The sequence below is a fragment of the Poecilia reticulata genome, linkage group LG21 (assembly GCF_000633615.1).
Source record: "Poecilia reticulata strain Guanapo linkage group LG21, Guppy_female_1.0+MT, whole genome shotgun sequence".
Classification (NCBI taxonomy): Eukaryota; Metazoa; Chordata; class Actinopteri; order Cyprinodontiformes; family Poeciliidae; genus Poecilia; species Poecilia reticulata.
The window spans coordinates 2,626,869-2,651,051 of NC_024351.1; the positions used below are offsets into that span (position 1 = coordinate 2,626,869).

General features: G+C 39.4%; 1 protein-coding gene across 1 annotated transcript in view; it reads right to left on the bottom strand.

The window, feature by feature from the left end:
- Nucleotides 1-24,183, bottom strand: part of syne2a (spectrin repeat containing, nuclear envelope 2a) — a 109,677-nt gene that overhangs the window by 53,775 nt on the left and 31,719 nt on the right. The window contains exons 39-63 of the mRNA XM_017302110.1: nt 23,137-23,309; nt 21,946-22,261; nt 21,065-21,229; nt 20,697-20,975; nt 20,464-20,591; nt 19,692-19,818; nt 18,399-18,545; nt 15,687-17,063; nt 12,067-12,237; nt 10,298-10,453; nt 9,491-9,729; nt 6,816-8,832; nt 5,754-6,088; nt 5,539-5,683; nt 4,143-4,343; nt 3,809-4,047; nt 3,557-3,725; nt 2,859-3,002; nt 2,641-2,775; nt 2,254-2,436; nt 2,004-2,141; nt 1,077-1,262; nt 865-975; nt 555-734; nt 113-217 (exon numbers count right to left, since the gene is read on the bottom strand). Of these exons, the coding sequence (XP_017157599.1) occupies nt 113-217; nt 555-734; nt 865-975; nt 1,077-1,262; nt 2,004-2,141; nt 2,254-2,436; nt 2,641-2,775; nt 2,859-3,002; nt 3,557-3,725; nt 3,809-4,047; nt 4,143-4,343; nt 5,539-5,683; nt 5,754-6,088; nt 6,816-8,832; nt 9,491-9,729; nt 10,298-10,453; nt 12,067-12,237; nt 15,687-17,063; nt 18,399-18,545; nt 19,692-19,818; nt 20,464-20,591; nt 20,697-20,975; nt 21,065-21,229; nt 21,946-22,261; nt 23,137-23,309 (7,566 nt within the window). The remainder of the gene's footprint in view (nt 1-112; nt 218-554; nt 735-864; nt 976-1,076; nt 1,263-2,003; nt 2,142-2,253; nt 2,437-2,640; nt 2,776-2,858; nt 3,003-3,556; nt 3,726-3,808; nt 4,048-4,142; nt 4,344-5,538; nt 5,684-5,753; nt 6,089-6,815; nt 8,833-9,490; nt 9,730-10,297; nt 10,454-12,066; nt 12,238-15,686; nt 17,064-18,398; nt 18,546-19,691; nt 19,819-20,463; nt 20,592-20,696; nt 20,976-21,064; nt 21,230-21,945; nt 22,262-23,136; nt 23,310-24,183) is intronic.

Here is a 24,183-nt window from a genome sequence, read left to right on the forward strand (position 1 = left end):
ACAAAGCGTGAAGAGCTCAAACATCTAACTTAGAAATCCTGCAAGCTTTTCAGTGTATGACAATCAAAATTGTTAGAAGCTTCTCTTTATCTAATATTGTTATTATTGTTACCTGGAAAAAGCGTCTGTGTGCCGGGTTCTCCAGCAGCGGCATCTCTTCAGATGAATCAGAGACGATATTAAGATTCTCAGTCGTTTCTTCTTCTTCCTTTTTGTTCTGTTTGTCAAGAACAGTAAAAATAAATGATCACGCCTGTTTCAATGATATTTGTTGTGTTATTTGGTTATTTGAAAAAAATGGACATATAAAAACACAGATTTCTGCTTTACTTCACTCTTGTTATCAAAAAAACCAAACAAGCTGCCAACTTGTAATCAAAGATTAGGTATGTTTCAAATATTTCACATATGGAACAATCAGAGTTACTCAAAACACACAAAGCCGTTTTATTTAATAGTCCTCCACACTTTTGGATGTTTTAACTTTTGTACTCCTTATAAAAGGTTTTCCTGACGGCATTTTGGCATAATCCCTGTCCTAAAACGTGCCGTACCTCCAGCAAACGCCTTTTCTCTCCGGTGATTTGTTCCAGCCCATCCAGCTGTTCCAGCAGCGTTCTGGCTTTGGAGAAGATCACCAGGTTTTCTGCTCCTTCAGGGAGATGGACCTCCTCCTTCCAGCTCTCCATGTCTTCCAAACTCTTCTGCATCGACTGGATCTGGGTCAGGATCTCCTTTAGGTGCAAAACACAGTTTAAACCAGAGTTAAAACGTCCATATTAGTCACAAAATGCATCAGTTCTAACCGAGCTGAAGCCTTTAGCTGTCAAACAAACGATCAAATCTTCGTCAGCAGAGTTTTACCTCACGTTCTGCCTGCGTTACGTCTGCATCATCCATGCAGTTTAAAACGCTTCTGAATTTTGAGACGTTTTTCTCCATGGCCTTAATGTCAGCTTCAACCACTTCCACTATCTGCAAAAGAAGCTGGCTTCAGTTTGGACGTATTTCAGTTGGGTGGGAGCTTTCAGTGCTAGCGTTAGCATGAAAAGGTGCTTTTATTTGTGGGTTTTTACCTCAGCGGCCTGCTGGAGCTGGTCGAGCGGCTCGACGATGGTCTGCTGCATCTCCTGGACCTGTTGGTCTCTCTGGTCCAGCCTCTCCTCCTGAGCGCTGACGTCACACACGGCAGAGATCTCTGCCAGGCCCGACTTAAACACCTGCAGGGTGTGTCTGATCCTGTCAGAGTCTTCCAGCATCAACTATTCCAGAAATTTCAATAAAATAAAAAAAACAAAAAGCAAAAATATCACAGCCAGTTAATAAACAGTTGGGGTAAAATGTACAAAGTGCAATATCTGATTTAAAGCTTCTGATTTACTGATAAATCAATGAGTAATTCTGTCTTTTTGGAATAGCTTTATGGCCTGTGAATGAAATTCTTATGAGATTTTAATCTGCTCAGTTCTGCCTGTTTTGAGCTGTTTTTGGTCTCCATCACTTTAAATCCTAATAAGTTGCTGCAGGCCACGCCCCCAACTCGGCGTTTACACTCACACGTGAAAACAGCTGCAAACAGATGTGCAATTATGCAACCGTACATCTTTGAAAAGCAAAAGTGGAGCCTCCTGCACAACCAAACAGAATGCAGCAAGTGGTTTCTGAATGGTAAGGCAACAACAAACACTTGTCTGTTCCAGCAGCCATTATACAGCGGTAAAAACAAACTGATCAAACGTGCTGGAGCTCGGTCTGTGGTTGCTAGGTAACGGCGCAGTGCCTGTCGAATGTTACTTAACAGTTTTTGCTAATTTTCCAGACACCAAAAAAACCATCTTGGTCTTTTTTTTAAACACTTCAGTTGTTTTTAGAAGCAGAGAGAGCCAAGTGGAAGTATAAAAACACAGAAAATGTGAATTTTGTATAACAGATAAAACATTTATTGTATGGATCAAAAAAGGCTAACATTTGTAAACCAGAGAGAGATTTTGTGGACCTCTAACCTGTAGATACTTGACATAATTGCTGAGACTTTTGGCTGTTGTAAAGTTGCACTGAGTGCCAAGCCATAACTGGGCTTCATCCAACCAGCAGGAGGCTCGGTGGGAAATGTCTTCAAACTCCTGCAGGCAGGCGGGAATCTGACGTCAGGGAGGAAAACAGAAACATTAGACGTTTTTATGTAGTTGTTGATGTTTTTCAGTGCTGGTTGAGCTGAGTGTAGAAGTCTGAGTGACGAGAGGAGGAGGAGACCTTGTTGAGGAAGGCGGTTCGGTTCTCAGCCAGGCGGGACGCGTTCTGATAGAGCTGCAGCGGTTCTGTGAGCTGGTCCATGAGGAGCTGGGCTTCATCCGGCTGGTCCTCCGCAACGTCCTGCACTTCGCTCTCCAGGAGCATCAAGCTGCTGTGCCAGGCGTCCAGCTCGTCCCACACACACTGGAGGACAATCACAACAAGCTGAAGCACAAATCTTTGCTTCTTGTGCAATAAAAGCAGTTCCCGGCACCAAAAGGGTTAAATCCATTGATTGAAAGCAGGGAAAGTTATTTGAATATGTGGGGGAAAAAAATCACATTTTATGAAGTTATCAAAAAGATGTTCAAGCAAACAGAGAAAAAGACAAAATGGAGACATAAAGACCTTCAGGACACGTTGAGCTTCTCTGATTGTTGGGCTTTTCTGCTCCAGTAAAGATTTCACTCTCTCCAGACCAGAACCCAGCTCCCTGACTCTGTGCGAAAGCTTCCTGATTGGGTTGTCCGTCTCCGAAAGCTGCTGGATAAAAAACAAACGTTCTGGAAAAAACGGTTTTGGTGGAAGACGACTGATGTGTCGGGAAAGATGGAAGTTAATGTCACCATTTCTTCTGCTTTCTGGACGGATTGCTCCACATTTCGGATCTTTGTTCGGATATCTGGCGGGATTTCTGCATGTCGGCTCCCCAAGGTGTCCAGGATGTGTTTAAGTTGGGTTTTTAGAGAGATAACGTTTTCCTGGAGCTCCTTTTAGGGCAGAAAACATAAAAACAAGATGAGACACAATGTGCCACAAACAAAGGCGAAAACTGGATTCAAGGAAAAGTTTTAAAAAAAATAATTTACTCGAGTGAAACAGTAAAAACTTTATTGATCACGTCATTTAATATTTAAAAAAATTATGTAATCAGATGGACCAAAATAGAAAAATGTGTGTAAATTATGGTATTTTATAGACCAAAATATATAAATAACATAATTACAAAAATACATGTTTTTATTGAATTTGTTTCAATAAAAAACCTATGAAGCTTTAACCAAAACCTACAGGTGTGTGTCTGGTGATTTCTAATTAAAAGAATCAGATTACAGAAAATTTACTCAAGTAAGAGTAACAACATTTCAAAATAAAGTTACTCAAGTAAATGTAACTGTTCTGGTTTCTAGATACTTTCAGAAAATGCATTGAATTGTTTAAAATGTCCACTTATGTTCCAGAAAAACACGAACTCCGTCTGTTATAAGCTCTGTTTTAGTATTTATGTTTATATGCATTAAAGAAGCATAAGAAATGAGCCGACCTGCTTGGTTCTGGTTGAATTTGAACTCGTTTCCAGTTCTGGTAAAATCTCAAACACTTTTTTCTCAATGTCTCGTATTTCCTCTTCGGCTCGCCATCTCTCTTCATCCTCTTCCTCCTCCTCCTCCTCCTCCGTTGCAGCCGTCAGAAGCAGGTTTCTCTCTTTCAAGCTGTGGGGATCAATGATGTTTTAAAAACATTTACCTTCCAGCTGGTTCCATCATTCTACAAAGTCAGAATTAAGAAATCCCACCTCCAGATGCTCTCTTGGATTTTCTCCAGGGATTCCCCAGCGGATCCAGGCAGGACGCCGTCTTGGGAAGAGGATGAGCCCAACGCGTGCTCCAGTCGGCGCTTCAGTGACGATAAGGCCAGCTGCTGCTGCTCCATTTGGGCCAGAAGCTGCTGAGGTTCCTCCTGAGAGAAACTCACAGTGGAAGAGTCTGGAAGTTCAGCCTGAAGACCGGACAAGCAGCTGCAACTCTCCTCCATCTAAGGAAAGCAGAATTAAACCGTCAATAATTACCATCAAAGCCTAAATTACGATTACTTTCTGCATGAAGGTATTTGCTGATGATGACACCCACACTTGTGGAGATGTCCTTCCATTCCTCTTCCTTCTGTTCTGTCTGCACCAACAGGAGGCCCAAACGCCGCCGTAATGACGTCCAGCGCCTCCAGAGGGCGCCATGCTCGCCGTCCTTCCCGACGCCACAACCCTGCGTCGGACATGCAGCTCTCAGGTCCACCATCTTCCCAGCGAGGTTACGAAGATCTTCCTTTAAAACCTTCACAAAGACACCAGCCTGAATTTAACTTTCTCATCAAACAATAATATCTCTTAAGAATAATAATAACAAAACATTTTATTTTTAGGCGTCTTTCCACACTTGAGGTCACCTTACACGATTTAACGTAAAAAAACAGACACAAAATTTAAATACATAGTAAAATTAAGTACAGAATAAGAATTAAAAAGAAAGTGCAATTAAAGGACGTAGGTAACTTGAAACAGGGCGGTAAATATTTAAGCATCACACCAGCCCTGCTTAGTTCGCTTTAACTGAACTTTTGCCTAGAAAGTTTTGTTTATTTGGGGGGTTGTGAATATACGATGGTGTATCAGGGCTGTTGCAAGTAGAAAAAAAGGAAGTAAATTTACACCCAAAAAAATCTGAAATTTTGACAATAATCTCAGAAATTTTCTAGAAAAAAACTTGGACATTTCTGAAATGTTTCAAAAGTCAAACATTTTCTACTTGTAAAACTCAGAAATTTTCAAGGCTTTTTGGTAGAAAAATTATGAGATAAATCTCAAAATTTTGTTTGTTTCTTCTAGCAATTTTTCAACTTTTCAAGCTCAGAAATGTCCAAGTTTTTCTAGAAATTTTCTAAGATTATTTTCAAAGTTTCTAAGACTTTTGGTGGAAATTTACTCCTCCATTTTCTTTCAGTGGTCTGAATAAATCGCTGTAGTTAACTTAAATCTAATGGTGACCAAAAAAAACTACCCATGGTCTGGGTTTGGTTGAAGTGAACTCTGGCTCGGATGCATATATAACATGTGAACCTGAGACTACTCCAAAATCAGGAAGCAAACTACACCATAGGGCATTCTGGGTAAAAACAACAAAAAGAAACCTGCAATTTTAGCGCTAGCAGAAGAAACGGCTTGTAGTTTTTCACCAAAGATAAAACAGAAATCCTATAACCGCTAAAATCTAACACTACTCCATTTTTGTTCACATTTTCCTTCAGTTGTTCTTGGTGCAGCGCCCCCGCAGGTGAGGAGGGGAACAGGTTTTTTCGAAAGCTTTGGTTGGTTTGACACAGTGCAGTGTGAAAGCGAACCACAGTAACTGAAAATGTAGCAAATGTTTCCATTTTGGTTCCCAGTTGAACCGAGTCTACCGGAGTATCAGGCGTGAAAACTCCCTAAATCTTTATTTGATGGCTCTAGCAGATTTTCCACATCTGACCCACCTTCACTCTCTTCTGCTGATCGATACACTCATCATATGATGTGACTTTCTCTGATGCACATCCTGAAAGCTTCGTTTCAAACTGCAACACTTCCTGTTTAACGTCTTCATGCCACTTTCTATGGGTTCTCTGTCTTACTTCACACCTGTAAGAACAGGAAATGTAAACAAAACAAGCATATAAATTCATCTTAGACACGTAGTGAGACGTGGTACCTCTGCAGACGCTCCACTCTGAGTTTTGCCTGAGCCTCCAGTAAAGCCCTTCCAACCAACAACTGGCTGAGGACGTTGATGTGAAGGAGCTCAGTCTCCGGTCGTGAGAGGCAGCGTTCCTGTGGCACTCGCTCCATCAGATGGCTTATGTGAGCTTGAAAGCCGTCTTCAAGAGCTTCCAAAGCCTGTTGGGTTTGTCTTTGCTCCTGGGTGCAAACCAAAAAGCCTCCGGGAGCTGACAGGAAGGTCGCCTCGGCATTGTGGAGGAAGTTTATGGCTCCCTGAGCAGCCCACTGGTAATCTTTAAGGGATTCCCTGGCCTGAGACAGACTGACCTGTTGGACACATTCAAAATGTTAAAGAAATCTTCCAAAATATTTAAAGCTGCAGTGTGTAACTTACTACATATCACTATGTTGTGACAGTTTCTGTGAAAAGATTGAGTTCCTGTATTTTCCTGGTGCTAACTGGAAACACCCAATCAGCTCCAGGAGGCGGGGCTTAATGCTGTCAATCACTTTGGTAACTAATATAGCTTCTGTAGTTAATGTTTTCCGTTAACAGTAAGTAGTTTCGCCTTCATTAGCACCTTTAACAGTGAGTACTGTTGAGAATAAATAATTCTGTGTTTTCCTTCTATCTCTTTTAGCTAGCTGCAAAGCTAAAGCTAAAGGAAATGGCATATTAGGAAACGCCCTCAAAGCCAAAGTTAGAGGAGATGACACACTACTTACAGCTTACATAGGGGCTAACAAAGAGAATGGAAAACTTTAGTTTGATGCCATTTTGTCCTGAATTCAACTCATTGACTCTTCTTCAACCTCACACATCAAAAACTTAGCATGGAGAACAGATATTTTCCACAGTACATGATATTGATTGACAGTGCTAAGACCCGCCTCCTGGCTCTGATTGGTTGTTTTTGGTGCATTTTGTTAGATGGCAATAATAGCTCAGGAAAGATTGATATTTTCACAGATTATCTGTCATGACATGGTGACAGTTTTATAAGTAAAAAGCACATTGGTTTTGTCTGCAGCTTTACGGTATTGACCGCCTTACCATCCATGAGCGGGACTGTTGCATTACTGCGTCTCTGAGGGAATTCAGCTCATTGCAGTCTTCCAGGTTAATGTTGTCTCTCTGCGCCAGACCTGCCAACACTCTCATCCCAGACTCTACATTTCTCCTGATGACCCAACACTGAATCACTGCATCATCGGTTGCTTTCTCATCGGGTTTGACTTGTTTGGTTTCCTCCAGCTGCCTGTTGGCTCTCTGCAACAGATCCATCAACGCCGGAAGCTCAAACTCAAACTGGAGACCTGGTAAAAGCTCGGCCTCCAGATTTTTGATTTGATCCGTGGCAGATTGCTCCCAGCAGATCAGCGTTTCCACCATGTCATGGAGCTTCTTCTTCTCTGCGTTAAGCTCGGACGGCTCTAACTCACGGGCGATCGCCTCCAGATGATCCGCCGTCTCTTGGCATTGGGTGTTGACCATCGCGAGTTCGACCAGCAGCGTTTGGCTCAATCTGAACCTCTCCGCTGTGCTCACCGATTGGTTTTTAGCCTCCTGGAGTTGAGTTTGGGCGATTTCCATGGATTCCTCCATTTGTCCTCTGTGGTGAACATATCTCTGTTGCTCCACGGCGTTTATTCTGAGAGCTTTGCACTGGTCTTGCAGTTCACCAATAGAGCAGAGCACAGAGTTTCTCTGGTCCTCCTGGCAATGCTGCAGCTCTTGAACTTCCCACTGATGCTCCATTAGCTTGTGCTCCAACTGGGTGATAACTAACAGCGTCTCTTTGGTCAAAGGGAACTTCTGCTTCTCCAGATCAGCAGATGTTTGCTCCAAGTTAGCCTGAATGGCAGCTAACTCCTCATTGGAAGACATTCTCTCATGAATTAGCTCCTCTAATTCCCAGCAGGTGGCTTTCTCATGAGCTAGCAGTCCGTCTAATTCTGCCCAAAGGCCTGAAAGCCTGTTGCCGAGGTAGCGGCTCTCAGCCAGACTCAGCTCAACAGCTAATTTTGTGCAACTCTCTGAAAGTGCGTCCACTAATTTGAGTTGGGTCTCCAGCTCCACTGCTGCTGATCGATGACTTTTTAGCTCCATTTCCAATTCACTGAGTTCAGCTTTTGAAACGTTCTCAACGTTGGTGCAGGTCTCTCTTTTCATATATGTTTCTGCTACCCAGACATCCAACCTACCAAACTCACACATTACCTTCTCTCTTTCATCAAGACCCTTTTTCATGGCTTCAAGAACACGACCCAACCTGTCAGCAACTGTTTCATACAGCTCTACAGTCTTTATTAACTCCTGATTTTCCGTTTCGGTAGCTTTACTCTTTAGCTCTCCAACCTGCATTTGCATTTTGCTTCGTCTTGATAAAGTTTCCATGTGAAATTTCCTCATTTCTTCAAACTGAAGACGAGCCTGCTCAGGAAAAACAGACAACTTTTTCCCAGAAAAGACTTGATTTTCTGCTTGTTTTGTCAAATTGACCAAGCCCTGTAGTTGCTTGTTGATTTTACTTGTAGAGCCGCTTCCACAGATTTCTGGCAAAGAGTTGAGCTTCTCTTTAGTGACATGGAGCAAAGACTTCAGGTCGTGAATCTTTTCTTCAATCGCAGCCTTTTCTTTCTGACCCAGAGAAAAGCAGATGAGGGAACCAGCCTGGGACTGTAAATGCAGGAGAAGCTGGTTGCAAACTTTCACCTCTGCGGTCAGACAAGCTAAGTCTAAACAACTTATGTTGTCAGTTTCAGATTTTAAAAGAGCTTCAAGTTTGGCTTTAAGCTCCGCGGCCTCTTTTAAAACAAGTTTTGACTGAGATGCAGAATTTGACGCCTGTTGATGAGCTCTTCTGATGCTTCCTTTAAGGAGCCTCCATTCCTCCTGGATGTCACCAAGCTGAGCAACGAGAACACCTGAACTCTCCGCATCACTCAGGTGGACCGACAACTGACTGCTTAGGCAGAGCAAACCTTCCAGCGTTGACTTCTTCTGCTCCATGGTCAGCAGCAATGCATTCAGTTTTTCCTCTTGAAGGGAACTGCTTCCCAAAACACTTCTAAAAAAGTAGAGACCAACATGAAATTATATTAGATTAAAACATCAATTATAAAAGACACGATAAAATAATTTAAAGGTGACCTATTATGCTTCCTTGAACAGATTTATAAAAAACATAAAAACATTTTTTTGCATAAATTGAGATTTTATTCTGCTCAGACTCTGCCAATTTGAGTTATTTTCAGAATGAGCTGTTTTAGGGATCTGTCACTTTAAATCCAAATAAGCTGCTGCTGGCCACGCCCCCCAATCAACGTTTACACTCACATGTGAAAATGGCTGCAAACAGATGTGCAATTAAACAACCGTACATCTTTGAAAAGCAGAAGTGGAGCCTCCTGCACAACCAACAAAAATGCAGCAAGTGGTAAGTCAACAACAAAAGACTTGTTTATTCCAGCAGCCATTGTACAGCCCATACAGCATTAAAACCAGCTGAACAAATGTACTGAAACTCCGCTTAGGTTGCTAGGTAACGTCGCAGTGTGACTAAAGATTTTGAAATGGTTCCTTTTCCAGACGATAACATCAACTTAATGCCGAAATCCATCTGTTTTTAAGTGTTTTTTCTGGTTTTAAAAGCAGCAGAAATGCAAATTAAAGTGTAAAAAAAAAAAAACATCCAAAAAGTGAATTTTGCATAATTGGTCGCTTACAAGCTCATCTTTTCCTTCTCCGCCGCTACGACCTCAAGGAAAGCTCTGGCGTTCTTCTTCTGCAGGTGATACTGCTTGACCAGATCCAGCTGAGCTGCTTTGACCTGAACGGTGGCAGAGGCATCCAGCAGGGCTGAGCTCCATTCTGCCTCCGCTCTTTCTGAAGCCTTCGGGTCTGAAACGGTTGACAGGCTGCTTTTAATGGAAGCCACTTGCTCCTGCACGGACCGCCTGTACTCCTACAGGAAGCACAATGGAACGGAAAGAAAAGCTCAAGATTAGTTTGGCAAAAGCTAAATCAAAAGTGCTCCAGTAAGCAAAAACGTCAGCTTTTCAACATCAGATGTTGAAGTCATAAAACTTAAATGAATTCAAGCTCATTTTGGGCCAAATCAAAAATCAGAATGATCTTAAAGGGCTGGCTGTGCCAGAATGTACTGATAAAACCCATTAAACTGTTAACAGCTGTTTGTTTCAGCATTCAGTAAGTGTTTCTTAAAATGAAATAATATTAAACATCTTTTCACACTGGTCAGTCCATCCAGGGTTTTGTGATTGTTTTTGTGTTTTTTTTGCAATCAAAATCACAGATTTTGTGGCGCTAATTTAGAGATATTTGTAAGGAATTTTTCATGTGACTTTTTGTTAATCACTTGACATCAAGAAAGGCTGAAGAGGAAGTCACTTAAACCCAACGTCTTTGATAAATTTTGAGAAAAATCAGTTCTTAAACACTTTTTTTTTTACAGGAAAATAAAGTTTTGACAAGGGAGAGTAAAGTAAAATGTGATGGAATAATTCACATACCTGCGCTTCCTGCAGCTGTTTGTCCATAGCTGCAGCACTGAGGCGTGCAGGCTGATATCGGCAAGCAAGAACACGCTGAACCGTCCGTGCTAATCGGACGTCTGCATCGCCAGGTGAGGACGTCAGGTACCAACTCAGATCCATATGAGGCATTTTCTAAGAAAAAAAGAAAAATGAACCTCAAGGTGCACATAAAATCCATTTCTTCTGATAACCTTATAGCAGCAAAGTCAACAGAGAAAGTAAAGTGATATTAATATGATCTCATGACAACAGCAGATGATGGTAATTTTCCATATTGCAGCTATAAATTTTAAAGTGTTATATTTGGATTTTTTGTTAAAGTCCCAAACAAAGTAGCATAAAAACTGGAAAAAATGTGCCTACTTTTCACATTTTTTACGAATTAAAGTAAAAAACTGAAAGCCTGCATTTGGATTCAACCTGCAGCACTATGACCCTCCTAAGGAAAACTCAGAGAAGCAATTTGCCTTTGGAAGCCACATAATTACAGGGTGCATGTTGTAATACTGTGTGTAATTTATTCCCACTTGTCGTGTAAATGCCTGAGGTTTGTTAGACAGCAGTAGTGAATAGATGAAGACCAAGAAACAGCAGACAGGTCGAATATAAAATTATGGCAAAGTTTATGAAGCAACTCCCGAACATCTCATGGAATAAAGTTTAATAAATCATCTGGAAAAACTGCAAAGAACAACTGAAAGCCTACTAAGGCATGGTTGAGTCACAATTTACACCATAAATCACTTAAAAATCTGTTACAAAGCTTAAAAAAGTGATTTTTACAAACGCTCTCAATTTAATCTGATTAAACCCAAAACCTGCAGCTCTACACTGCAAAAATACAAAATCTTACCAAGTATATTTGGTCGAGTTTCTAGTGCAAATATCTTAAAGTAAACTTGAAATGAGACAAAACTAACTTACAAGTAACTTTTTAGCCAATATAGGAGCTTGTTTTAAGTAAATAATTCCTTATCATTGTTGAGAAAGTTAATTTTTCATAGGCAGATTATTTAACTTATAAAAATAAACTTTCACAGGTTGTAAGTTAATTTATCTGCCAACTAGAACTAGAACTTTTTCAACAATATTAAGGAATTATTTACTTAAAACAATGTTGAAACATTACTTTTATGTTAGTCTGTCTCATTTAAAGTGTACAAAAATATTTAGTTATCTTTAACCAAAAATACTTTGTAGGATTTTGTGTTTTTGCAGTGTAAGTGCAGATGAATGAAAATTCACACCACACTTTTGTGATTTTTATTTATAAAATGTTTTCCACTTCAGCTATGAACTAATGTGTGCTGATCTTTTTCACAAAAGGAGCACAAAGTTTAAATTGTTCACTTTTACACATAAATAAGTCAAGAATCATTATGAATATTTATATCAAATATCAACGTTCTCGAAAAATCTCACAAAATTTTATTATTCTAACATAACTGCTGTTTTATCTTGATCTGTGTGAAGTGTAATTAGACTAAAGACTCCACAGGAAACGACTCTCATAAATCCTTCCTGTTAGGCAGCATCATGGGAAAACACAAACATCAGTCAACTCTCTTCTTCTCAGGGTTGAAGCATTCAGAAATGATTCAACCCTTCATTTGGAAACAGAGACTTCAACTTGTTTCAAAAAGTGTTGCATTAAATGTGCACAAAAATATAAGAGATAATATTTGTGACTTAGTTTAGAACAGAAGCTGTGGTCAGGTTTTGCATTAAAACCAGTTAAAACTCACCTGTAAAATGTCACTTTGCTCCAGCGACGCCTGAATCGCTGATAAACTGTCCTGCAAGGCGGAGCTGTAGCTGTGGCTTCCCGGTGATCCACCTGTCGACTCTTCAGCGCCGGGGCCACATGCCGACCCCGACGGGACCCGCGCCGACTCCATGACTCTTTGGCTTTGAAGCTACGCAGAAAGAAGCCAGGAGTGGCGTCACATTTTAGCCTTTCCCCATGTTTGTCCACAGATAACAACAGTGCTTCCTGTTCTCTTTTTTCCCGCCTCCGCCGCTGCAAATATCAGGTTGTCAGTGGCTCAGCCAGTCAGTGCAGTTAACACAAGAATGCGCCTGGGTGAGTGAAGAAGAGTGGGAAGCCCTGGGGGTGAAGGATTCCCCATCTGCTCACATGAAACAACGCTGACTCTGTTTTTTTTACAGTGTGGCCAAACTGGACTGAAACCAAAAACGTTAGCAGATTACAAAAGAAGGGAGCCKCCTTGATAAACGTCAGGGGAAAGACAAAGGTGTGTGTTGTGGCTGGTTTCTATGCGGTGAAAGAATGGAAACATGCTAAAGGATTTGCAACAAGGAAAGGGAAAAATAGTCATCTAATGATCAAAATACAACAGATAAGTGAGCTTCATTTAGAGCACAGGTGTCAAACTCAAGGTCTGGGGGCCAAATCCAGCTCACCGTAGCTTTTTATGTGGCCCTATAGAAAYGTCTACACCCCAAATTACAACTACCAGCCTCTGGTTTTTCATGATTCCACAATTGCTGAAATTCATGGAAAATAACCAGATTGTCACACTTTTTTTTTTTTTGCGCTAATGTATAATGAATTCATTGCAAATTTTCTGCAAAAATGTTCAAAAGCTAACATGGTAGTAGTTTTTACTTCTACTCCACCGCTTCCTTATTTAATGTCAACTTTAGTCTGCGATCCACATGACAAGTAAAAAGTCAGTTACCATCTTACACAATATGGCACAAAATTTCTTTCAAATGTTTCTAAATTTTCTGATTCTGAACTGCAAAATATCAGAAAAACAACAAAAAATTGTTAATGTGTCTCATCTGTACAATCTGATACGGCCCAAAATGAAAGTCTGACACAAAACAAAATCWGTTTTGTCTTGTGCAGRAGCAGAAGTTTACTTATTTTATTGTTGTTTAGATTTCCTAAAGTAGTACCAYATTTCTGCTCCTGTCACTTTAAGAGCTCCGTCCTAAAAACCTGGCCTGCTCTGATTGGTCAGCTGGTCAATTCAAAATGCAAAATGCCCATGGTGTCATGCTCTTCTGCACCTGTGCATGTTGGCTATCTGTAGAAAGTACACAAAAGCCTAACTTTCCTTGCTGAACAGATAAAACTGTAAACAGATACTAACCCAGATAACGAACGATGCTGTAATTCTTACTGACAAATTCCTAAAGAAATATTTCAGGCATCCAGAAACAAGCATAAGAAGTGAAAKGAAGTGAAAGCTGCTTTGGCACCAACCTCAAATTGTTCAGGATTTTGCTCAAATTTAGCTGCTTTTCAGTGGATGGCCAATGGTTTAAAATGAACTTTGGCAGATGGGAGGCGTTCAAACGATAAATGATCAGGTAAGAAAAAAAAAAAAAAAAACGCAAATCTGTTCTTGCAAAAAAGCAGTTTAGCATAAAATTACAGCTTTAAAATGTCATTTTTATTTCCTGGTGTCTCTCACACTTGACTGCAAGACATGTTTGTAAATGTCAACCTTACCTGATAAAAAAATCTAAAGAGCTGAGAACAAGTTGTTGTCTTAATCTGCATGAAGTTAAGGAAAAACTAAATTCATCTGTCAGAAGAGAGCTTAACCTGATGACCTTTATATTCAGGGTTCTGAGCCCTGAAGATAAAGATGGAAACAGATGGAAATCTGTAGGTGGCGCTATAACTTCAGCTTATAACTCCAAACTTAGAAATCACATCAACAAAACTGATGTGGCAAAGTTTCTTAGACAGATTCTCCAACAGATCCATCCATTTGTGCCAAAGTTGTTGGTCTGGAATATTTTCCACCAGAGCCATGAAATCTGGATTAACCAAAACCAATCCCACCCACTAGAATCAAAAATAAAACCTGGCACCATATGCAGGTTAGGAAGAAGCAAAAAAGTTATGGCGGTGGATTTTTTTTTTTTTTGCCCATTACAACTTAATAAAATATTGCTACACACTACAATTTAAATTATCCATAATTTTAAAACCGTAAAAAAAAAAAACACAATTTCCTTCAAACTGCCAATTAGAAAAACAATATTGACAATATCTAGCTAGTTTTTGTCCACCTTTAGGTGGAGCTGCAAAATTGCGAAATTTGTTACGCAAAAATTGCAGCTTGGATTTTCGCCAAACTTTGCACATACCAACACCGCATACATCCAACCTCATATGGTGCCTGATATGGTCATGGTTGGTTGAAGTGTGGGGGCTTTATTTACAAAAATATTAAAAATGTTTCACCTGGCCTCCGAAGAAAACATAAAAAAAAATCCAAATGGCTCAAATTTTCAGGATTCTTTCTTTGAATTGTTCTCAACATTTCATACTCTCTGTTTGGCCATAAGTTTATACKCCTCACTCTGTGTTTATATATGTATCTTCCAGAATCCTTGACAATCAAAACTAAATTTCTAACACTCAACATATCATGGGAAAACATTTTTCAATTGACTCCGCCCACACCGCACCACGTTTTTATTTGACTTCGCCAATGCTGCGACTCATGACATGTTTTCATTTGACTCCGCCTACGACGCGTCACGTAATGTCTTCATTTGACTCCGCCCACAACGCGTCATGTAAGGTCTTCATTTGACTCCGCCCAAGACGCGTCATGTAACGTCTTCATTTGACTCCGCCCACGCCGCGTCACGCTTCATTTGACTCCGCCCACGATGTGTCAAACAACTTTATCATTTGACTCCGCCCACGATGTGTCACGATGTTTTCATTTGACTCCGCCCACGACGTGTCACGTAAGTCTTCATTTGACTCCGCCCACGACGCGTCACATAACGTTTTCATTTAACTCCGCCCACCCCGCGTCACGTCGTCATTTGACTCCACCCACTACTCGTCACGTAACGTTTTCATTAGACTCCGTCCATGACGCGTCACGTAACGTCTTTTAACTCCGCCCACCCCGCGTCACGTCGTCATTTGACTCCGCCCACTACTCGTCACGTAACGTTTTCAATAGACTCCACCCATGACACGTCACGTAACGTCTTCATTTGACTCCGCCCACGCTGCGTCACGTCTTCATTTGACCCCGCCCACGACGCGTCACGTAACGTTTTCATCTGACTCCACCCACAACAACGTTTTTTGTTCCATCTATTATTTGTGCAGGAAAAGAAGGTTTACATTTATGGAAGTAACACTGGATGGAGCTGTGTATGGAATAATTTTAACGTTTATTCTGAAATGGGAGCTAAAAGGATCGTCTATATCTGATGTCTAATGTAGCGAATAGAAAGTCTTCATCATTGCTCATCCAGGTATTCATGTTATTTTTGTTCCATTTATTCTTACTTTAAAAGCAAAGGAAGTGAAAAAACTTTTAAAATGTGCTAACAAATAAACCAAACAGCTCACCTTTCCCAGTGGCCACAGCATTTCTTTCAGCGCTCCATCTTGTTTCCATTTCTTTCCTTCAGGTAGCAGTGAAGTGCCGTCTTGTCCTGTGGGACAGAGCTTCCCGTCTGAACATTCAGAGTCGTTAGCTCCTCCTCGCGCCGCCCCCTCACCTGCTCCACCTGGGCTCATTGCACTGTCGGCAGCTGTCAGTTGTTTGTCAGTTGCATCAATTTGATTTTCGGTTTCAGTTTCATCTCGATTTGGCACCGAATCCTCCGCAGAGCTCAGGGCGGGAGSCGCAGTTTCCCCCAAAGAGTGACAGGCAGTCGCCCCCGATTTGCTGACTGGGGATGTTTGAGCCGTTTCAAACTCACATTTGGAGTCGGATTCAGACAGAGTCAGAGCTTCATCATTCTTTACTGCATGCGCCGGCTGAGTCTCTTTGTTTTCTGATTGCCTGCTTGAACCTTTTTGCTCTGCAGGTTTTCCCTCTAACTCAGGGTTGGGTCTTGGTTTCTTCTCAGGAAGTCGTCCTGCGTTTGAACTTGTTTTACAGTGTTGATCTCCTACATATCCACTTGGCTGTATGTCAAACGACTCCAGCTCCAAAACTACAGTGARCACTTTATCTTTGCTTCCACTGACTTGCCCWTTTTGCTCATCCTGTTCTCTTGCACCTGCACCGACAGCCTCTGATTTTGCAGCTTTTATGCAGGTTTCTAAGGRTGTTTGGTCCGACTCTGACTGGGCTGAATCTGTGGAAAATCTAGTTGCTTTTTCTGTGATTTCAATCAGCTCTTTTYCCGTTTTTTCTTTCTYCATTTCTGGTTCARCYAAACATACTTTTGTTGAGACATCAGAATGGTCTTCTAAGGCATCAAGCCTCTCTGAATGYATCGGCGGAGSGTCGGACACGTAGTTGATCCCAGGAACGGTTGCGTCAGTCGATTCCTTAGGGGACGAGACGACCGGTAATTTGATTTTGTCTGAATAAGACGGTTCTAAAACTAAGGCTTCTTCAGTGTTTAGTGAGGCGGATATGATTGTTCCTGCAATATTTCCAGAAACTGTCACATCCGTTGACTCAACAGCAATCTGAAGGTTAATTTCTCCTGACGCAGACAGCGGCTCCTTTGACCCRAAAACATCTGGACTTTCTGAACAAACGGCTGGAATATYGTCTAAAGYAGCTGTTGTACAAATAACAGGGATGTTTTCTGGATTCGGTTTATTGGCMTCAGTTTCATTCTTCAATACTCCTGGTTGAGAAGTGAGCAGTTTGGTTGGGACGTGTAACGTTTCCCGGCCATCTTGGTGTCTGTCTGAGTCGGGTTCACAAACATCTCCGGCTTTTTCTTCACCTCCGTTTGGCATTTCTGTTTGCATTTGATTAACCTGTTAAACCCCCACAAAAAACAAAAATATTAATAAGTAGCTATGGGTGGAGTTGAGATGTACGTCTTTAAATTAAATAACATTTTAATTGTTTTCACATTAGTTACTCCCTCCAGGATTTCATGATTGATTCTGTGAAGTTGTTTGTAATCAAAATCACTAATATATAAATATTTGTGAAAAATTTTGTGTTATACAAATATAGAAAAATTAGGAGCCCACTGCACTGAACCACATTGAAAACCTCCTGGATTTTCCTCCAAATATTGATTCCTGAACTTTTCCTGAGTTAAAACATTAGTAATGCTGTTGCTTTCTTTGCATTATTTGAGCTCTGAAAGCTCTGCTTCTTTTCTTATAGTGACCATTTCTCATTTTCTGCAAATAAATACAACATTTTTGCTTGTAATTTCAGAGACATGTTGTCAGTAGTWCATAGAATAAAATAACAATTTTCATTTTATTAAAACATAAGCTTATAAAAAGTAAAATCAGAAAAACTGATCATTTTAAGTGGTCGGTTACATTTTTCTGAGAGCTRTATAAATATACATTTAGAAAGAAAAATTGTGGGGTTTTTTAAGTACAAAATTGGCCAAATTTTATTTGTTCTTATGGAGTCTCTTATATGTATATTTGCAAATTGATTAAAGATTTTAAAAAATTTATTTATTTTATTTAACTATAAAAAGTAAAATCAGAGAAACTGAGCATTGTAAGTGGCCTCTTAATTTTTTCCAGAGCTGTTTAAATATTTGTAAGAAATTTTGCGATATTTCTTACAAATATCACAAAATATTTGTAAAAAATATTGCGATATTTAAAGTCATTTATTTTTTAATTCTAAAAATAAATTTATTTTTAAAATTACTTTAAAAATAAAGTAATTTATTTTTTAATTTTAAAAATAAATGTATTTTTAAAATTACTTTAAAAATAAAGTAATTTATTAACATTAATTAAAATAAATTACTTTTCACTCGCTGTATCGATCGCAGACATCAAATAAAGCAGTGCAGTAGAAGTGGGAAATACTGCCACCTGCAGGTGGGAGTTAGTCGTATTTTTGAACATTTTTGCAGAAATTTTGCAATAAACACAATTATACATTAGCGTGACACAATTTGTTGATTTTTCATGGATTTGGTGGAATAGTGACCAAGTGGAGGGACTGATGATGTAATCTGGCAGCAAGCTGAGACAAAATGCTTTGATTTGATTGATAACATAACATTTAAGCACACAACTGTTATTCTGAAGGTCCATAAAAAGCTACAGTGAGCCATTTCTGGCCCCCGGGCCATAAGTTAGACACTTTAATAAGAATATTCTCACCAGGCCTCGACTTTCCATCAAAACCTCTGACGCGCTTTTCACCAGAGTTTTCGTCATTTCTTCACCCAGACAGTTTACCAGAATGTTCTGCTGGGAAAGAACGTCGTAAAGTTTGTTTTGAAGCTTTAGACCTTCATCCAGAACCGCCTATGAGAGAGCAAAAAATAGCTTTAATTACATTTAGATTTGTTTTTTTATTACTATGAAAACATCACTATCGCTAAGAAGCTGATTGAAAAACGGCCAGTTGATCCTCCTGCATCCTGTCTTTTATTTTTAACAAGAACAGCGAAGGGGGGAAAGATTTAACGCTATAATTTAGAGGATGGGTGCATCTGTGGCATTTTAAAGCTCAATGAATAAAAGAATAAAACTCATGAGAAAAATCTGTTCTGCTTGGTCTGAGAGGCACAAAGGGAAAGGTAATTTTCATGTTATTAAGATAAAGTGCAGCCGAAAAAAGCTTTGGAGCCTGAAGCCTCTCTGACTTACAAAAGCACAGAGTTGAGTCACAACTTTAATTCACATGTGCAGAAAAAGTTTAAATTTAAACATTTTTGGCAAAAAAAGGGACTTTGAAACAACCCTTAATCATTAAAGATTTATTCAGACGTGTAAATTAGCATCTAAAATTATAAATTACATTGATTTTTAATTAAGATTAAGAATTTTAAATGACATGTTCGCAGAAAAAGTTTAAATTTGAACATTTTTGACAAAAAAGGGACTTTGAAAAAACCCTTAACCATTAAGATTTATTCAGACGTGTAAATTAAGAATCTAAAATTACAAATAACATTGATTTTTAATTAAAATTAAGAATTTTAATTGACATGTTTTGCAGAAAAAGTTAAAATTTGAACATTTTTGGCAAAAAAAAAAAGGACTTTGCAAACTGAAGTTTGCATGAAACGATGAATTAATAAAAAAAAWTTAATTTTYGGGTTTTTCTAACATAACAGATTCATGTTATATTATAARATTTAATATCAAAACACATAGAAGTTTTGTAAGTGAAATAATCTCTCTGGAGTGTTGAAAATAATTCACTCAAAATATAAACAAACAAGTAAATCAATATATTTTTAAAATGATGTAACATTTATTGCTCGTTTCATTGGTTCCTATATTATGTCATAAAGTTGACTTAAATTTCAGCCTCTGTATAAAAAAAAAAACTGTAAATAAATGTTTGTTATAACACAGCAGTGATATATTACGTTAGGAGCATTTTTTTGGGTTGAATCTAAACCTCAACCTGGTCCATGTTTAATGGAAACGTTTGTTTATTACCTGACCAGGTGACGTCTGAACTTTCGCTGCTTGGATCCACAGCTGCAGATCTCTGATGACGCCTCTCACCGCCTCGCCCGTCACTTCCACACATTCTTCCTTTTTCTGGTTAAAAACTGACCTCAGGCTGGATTTAGGGCACAAAAGAGGAGAGAATTAATTTTTTTTAGACAAAATGTTTTTAGAAATGAATGGAAAGTGAATTTTTATGGAAATGAAAACGACTTTTCTCTTCTTTCTGTAACAGAAACTTCTATATTCATGAACTCTGTGACTCTACTAGTGAAAAATAAAACATTTAAATTAAGATAAGCATAACGTAATGAGAATTAAGTTGTATGAGAATAAAGTCACAAGAAAAGAAAAACTTGTCATAATATTTCAGAATAAAGTTGAAATAATATGAGAATAAAGTCATATTTTGAAAATAGTCGATATTAAAGTAATGATTTTATTCTCATGCAAATTTATTCTAGTAATATTACGACTTTATTCTCATAATTTTATGATTTTAATCTCATAATTTTATATTCTCRGTGTRACCCTAATACTTCTCTGCCAAAGCTGACATTTTCAGATCAGTCTGTTTTATATACCATTTCATTGAATTTGCACAACAGAATTTGCTTCCATAAAAATAAATAAAAACAAGAAGAACGTTGTTTTCTCCATTCTTTCTGCTGAATCAGCCATCCTCTGCTGTCTGTCACWGTTGCAGAGCTGCTTGCAGCTCACATCTGCCTTTATTTGCTGTCATAAACAGACGAAGTACCTGAGGAGTTCTTTCCAAACAGCACTGACAGTAAAAATGGCTTCTGCAGGAAGCACTTCCTGTGTTCCCCTGGTCCTCTGCAGGCCATTAGCTCTGATATCCAGCTGTGTCAATCTGTTATCCCACTCCTGAGAAGCACAAATGTTTATGTTATTGAAAGCATGCGTGCCGCCGTTTTTGACATGTGTTTATTTGGGGATGTAGTGACACTTTGCAGTATCCTTTAATGTTACCTGTACTGAACGCCACTGCTGTGTCAGCTGGAAGACATCTGGCAACACAGACAGCTCCTCCACATTTTTGGCGAGATCTCTTAGATCTGCCTGTAAAAGGGAGGCTTCTCCCTGCAGAGAGATTGCACGCTCTATCGCCCTCTTGTGGTTTTGGAGGTTACCGGTTTCCTCTGAAAGGCTGGCTTGGGCTTCTGCTGTGCAGCTGGCAGCGAGGGAATCCCTGAGCGTTACAAGCACTAAAAGCTCCTTTTCAATTTCTGCTGCTTGTTTCAGCAAAGCCTGGGAAGCGGACGGAGAAAAAGAGAAACGTGAAACATGATACAGGTGGAGAGAGAACATGCAGAGTCAGCTTTCTTAAAGGGTTTTACCTCCAGAGCTGCTGCATCAGAGGTCAGCCCGCCGGAGCTTTCTGCTCGGGGCTGGCAGGCCGTCATCCTCTGTTGAAGGGCTGTCAGGTGGCGGTGGCAGGCCTGCAGCAGCTGGCACAACTCTTCCTCATTACTCAAACCGTTCTGCAGGTGGGCGCACAAACCCTGCGGACATTTCAGGGAGACCAAGCAACTCAAACTCAGAGGTCCCTGTGCTCAAGTAAGAGCAGCACTGCTTCAGCGTATTTTAAAAACTGGCCTTCCAGGGAATTACTACTAATTAGGATACGCAATCAATCATTTGTTATTTAAAAAATACATCATCAGACAGAGTAAAATGTAAAAATTAAAACAATTCACCCAGGGCCGGACGACATGAAAAACATAAATGCTTCATATCAGTCAATATTGTTAATTTATGTTAGTTTTAAATATATAACATTTAAAACGGGAAACATGAGATTTCCTGTTTTATCCAGTTTTCTCTCCACGTTGTTTTTTATTTTTAATATGGTGGTGGAACTTTAAACTGCAGTCACTCAACAGGTTGTTGCTTGGTAACCAAAGAGTGAGGGAGTGAGTTGCTAGGCAACCAAGAGTGAGCAAGTTACTGTTCTACTCAAAACAGGCCAAAAATACTCAATAAGAGTTTGTGTTTTTGGAGTGTAGGGTTCACAATCCCCAAGTTACAGACAACTGATTTAATTGATTTTATTCCATTATTTAATGTATAGTACATTGTTACTTGTTTGATTTTGGATATGCGGTTTTTTATCTTTGCATTCTTAAAATATCTGTGAGGTTGTACAAAAATAAAGACGTTATTTATCAATCTCTAATGCATTTCAGCATGAACTCAACTGGCAGTAAAATCCTTTCACCTTCACTTCTGCCATAAGTGCTGCCCAACGGGTCTCCAACTCATCCCAGGAGGAATCTTTCCAGATGGCGTTCCTGGTTTTCTCAGCCAGCTCCATCCTCTTCTCATCCAGACTGGTTAAGGTTAATTTCAGCGATTCAGATTCAGCCTGCAGCTGCCGGGCGAGAAGGCAGGCCTTCGCTCGCTCGGCCGAGCCTGGCCAGGGGAATAAAGATGGAAGCTGCTCCGCTTGGTGCTTCAGCTCTTCCACTCTGCAGGAAGCCTCCTGCCTGCTGGTCAGGTAGGCGGAGGAGAGCTCCAACTCATCTTCCAGTGCCCTAAAACAACATCGCAAAAGCTTCTTAATAAACAGACCAACAAAGAAGATCAGAATCAGCCCAACGCGAGTTCAGCAGCTGCTTAGGACCACCACACCACCAGGGGGCCCCCAAGAGCCCCAAGCTGTCGTAATAAAATAAATGTATATCTATTTAAAGTGACAGGAGCTGCGCTTCCATTACAAATGTGCACAACACTTTGTCAATAAACTGAAAACTTATCAGTTTTGCAAACTGCTGTGTTTCCATTTTTAAAAAATAAACACAATTAAAATCTCATGTGAATAAATTTGTTCACATGCTAAAATACGCTAATTTCCTTACTCAACCTAGAACAAAATTTTTATATCAAACGTTTTTTTAAATTGCAGTGTTTCCCATTAAGCAAATTTATTTTTATAATTCCAAATTGGATATGCAGTAACACACAAACTACATGAGTAAAAATAATTTATATATTATTTTTATTACAGCTGTTAAAACAATAATAGATTAATCTCTTCCTGCTGTTTCAAGCTTGTTAACATGTTTGCTGTAAATTTAGTGCTCATCAGCTGATGTTACTTTCAAATAATTAAAATATTATGTAACACCTAAATATTACTCTACAGTTAAAAATCTACATTTTTTTTTAGATTGCTATTAAAAAGTTCAAATAAACAGCCATAATTATGCAACCTAATTGCAAATGATGCTAATATGATAGCAGGTATGTTAAACACAGGAATAAAAAACAATCCGTTGTTGACATGTTGGTATGGGTACCCCAAATGAAAATCTGCCCAGGGCCCCAAAAAGCCCTGGGCCGGCCCTGGAGAAGGTTTTAAAACTGTGACAATCTGAGTTTTTGAAGAGATATTTCTGGCTCTAGTCACCTGGAATAAGGCTGAACGGATTCCAAAAGGTTCTTCCAGTGTTGTTGTGTTTTCTGGATCTTCACCTGAACGTCTTGTTTCAGGTCTGGAGACGATCTTTGGCTCAGACTCTCTCCAGCAGCTCTGAGCTGCTCCAGACGCGTTTCCGCTCCAGTTGTAGCCTTTAACACAGCCTGAAACAAAAACTAAATGTTTCACTGAATCAGAGACTCAGACATGAGCAGAGGGAGACGTAATCTGTTTATTTAGATTACTGTGTCTGCTCTGTTAAATACATTAACCGGTGATTCCAGTTTGTTCGGTTTATGAGTCGCAGCAACATGATTTCTGCACAACATGCTTAGAACGAGCTGGACAAACTTTAGACAAATGGAGAAAATGTGTCAATGATTTGCTAAATTATTCATACTTCCTTAATTTTTTTCATATTCACATGACAGACCAACTCAAAATAGATGCAATTATGAAATGGAAAAGATACAATTCATATTTTAACATTTTTAAGAGTAAATATCTGAAAAGAGTGGTGTGAATTTGCATCTAGCACCACTTTTTACTGCTATTAGAAATGTCTTTTAGGGCATATGACTACCAGCATATCTAGAGAAATAGCTCAGAGTTTCATTTACATTTAGGGCTAGACTTTGACTAGACCATTCTATCCAGAATGTGTTGTAATCTAGAAGCTCTGGTGAACCCTTAATCCAATCTCCAGTCTTTTGCAGCTTTCCTGTTGCTGACAAAAAGCATCGTTCCCACAGCATGATGCTGCCACCACCATATTTACAGGAGTGGGGGGGAAGGGCTTTTGCATCGCTCTGTTCAAGCTGTATAACAGACATTTTTAAAAACACAGTTTAAATGTTTATTTGGCATCAAAAGGTGGAATTTTAATTTGAGATTCACAAATTGACAAATATTTTATCATCAGTTATAATTACTTTTATATAATTAAAGGCTAAATTGTGGAATAAAATGGTTTGGAAGTTAATTTTGTGCTGTTTTAGGTTGTTTAAAAATCTTTAAATTACACAGAAATATGTAATT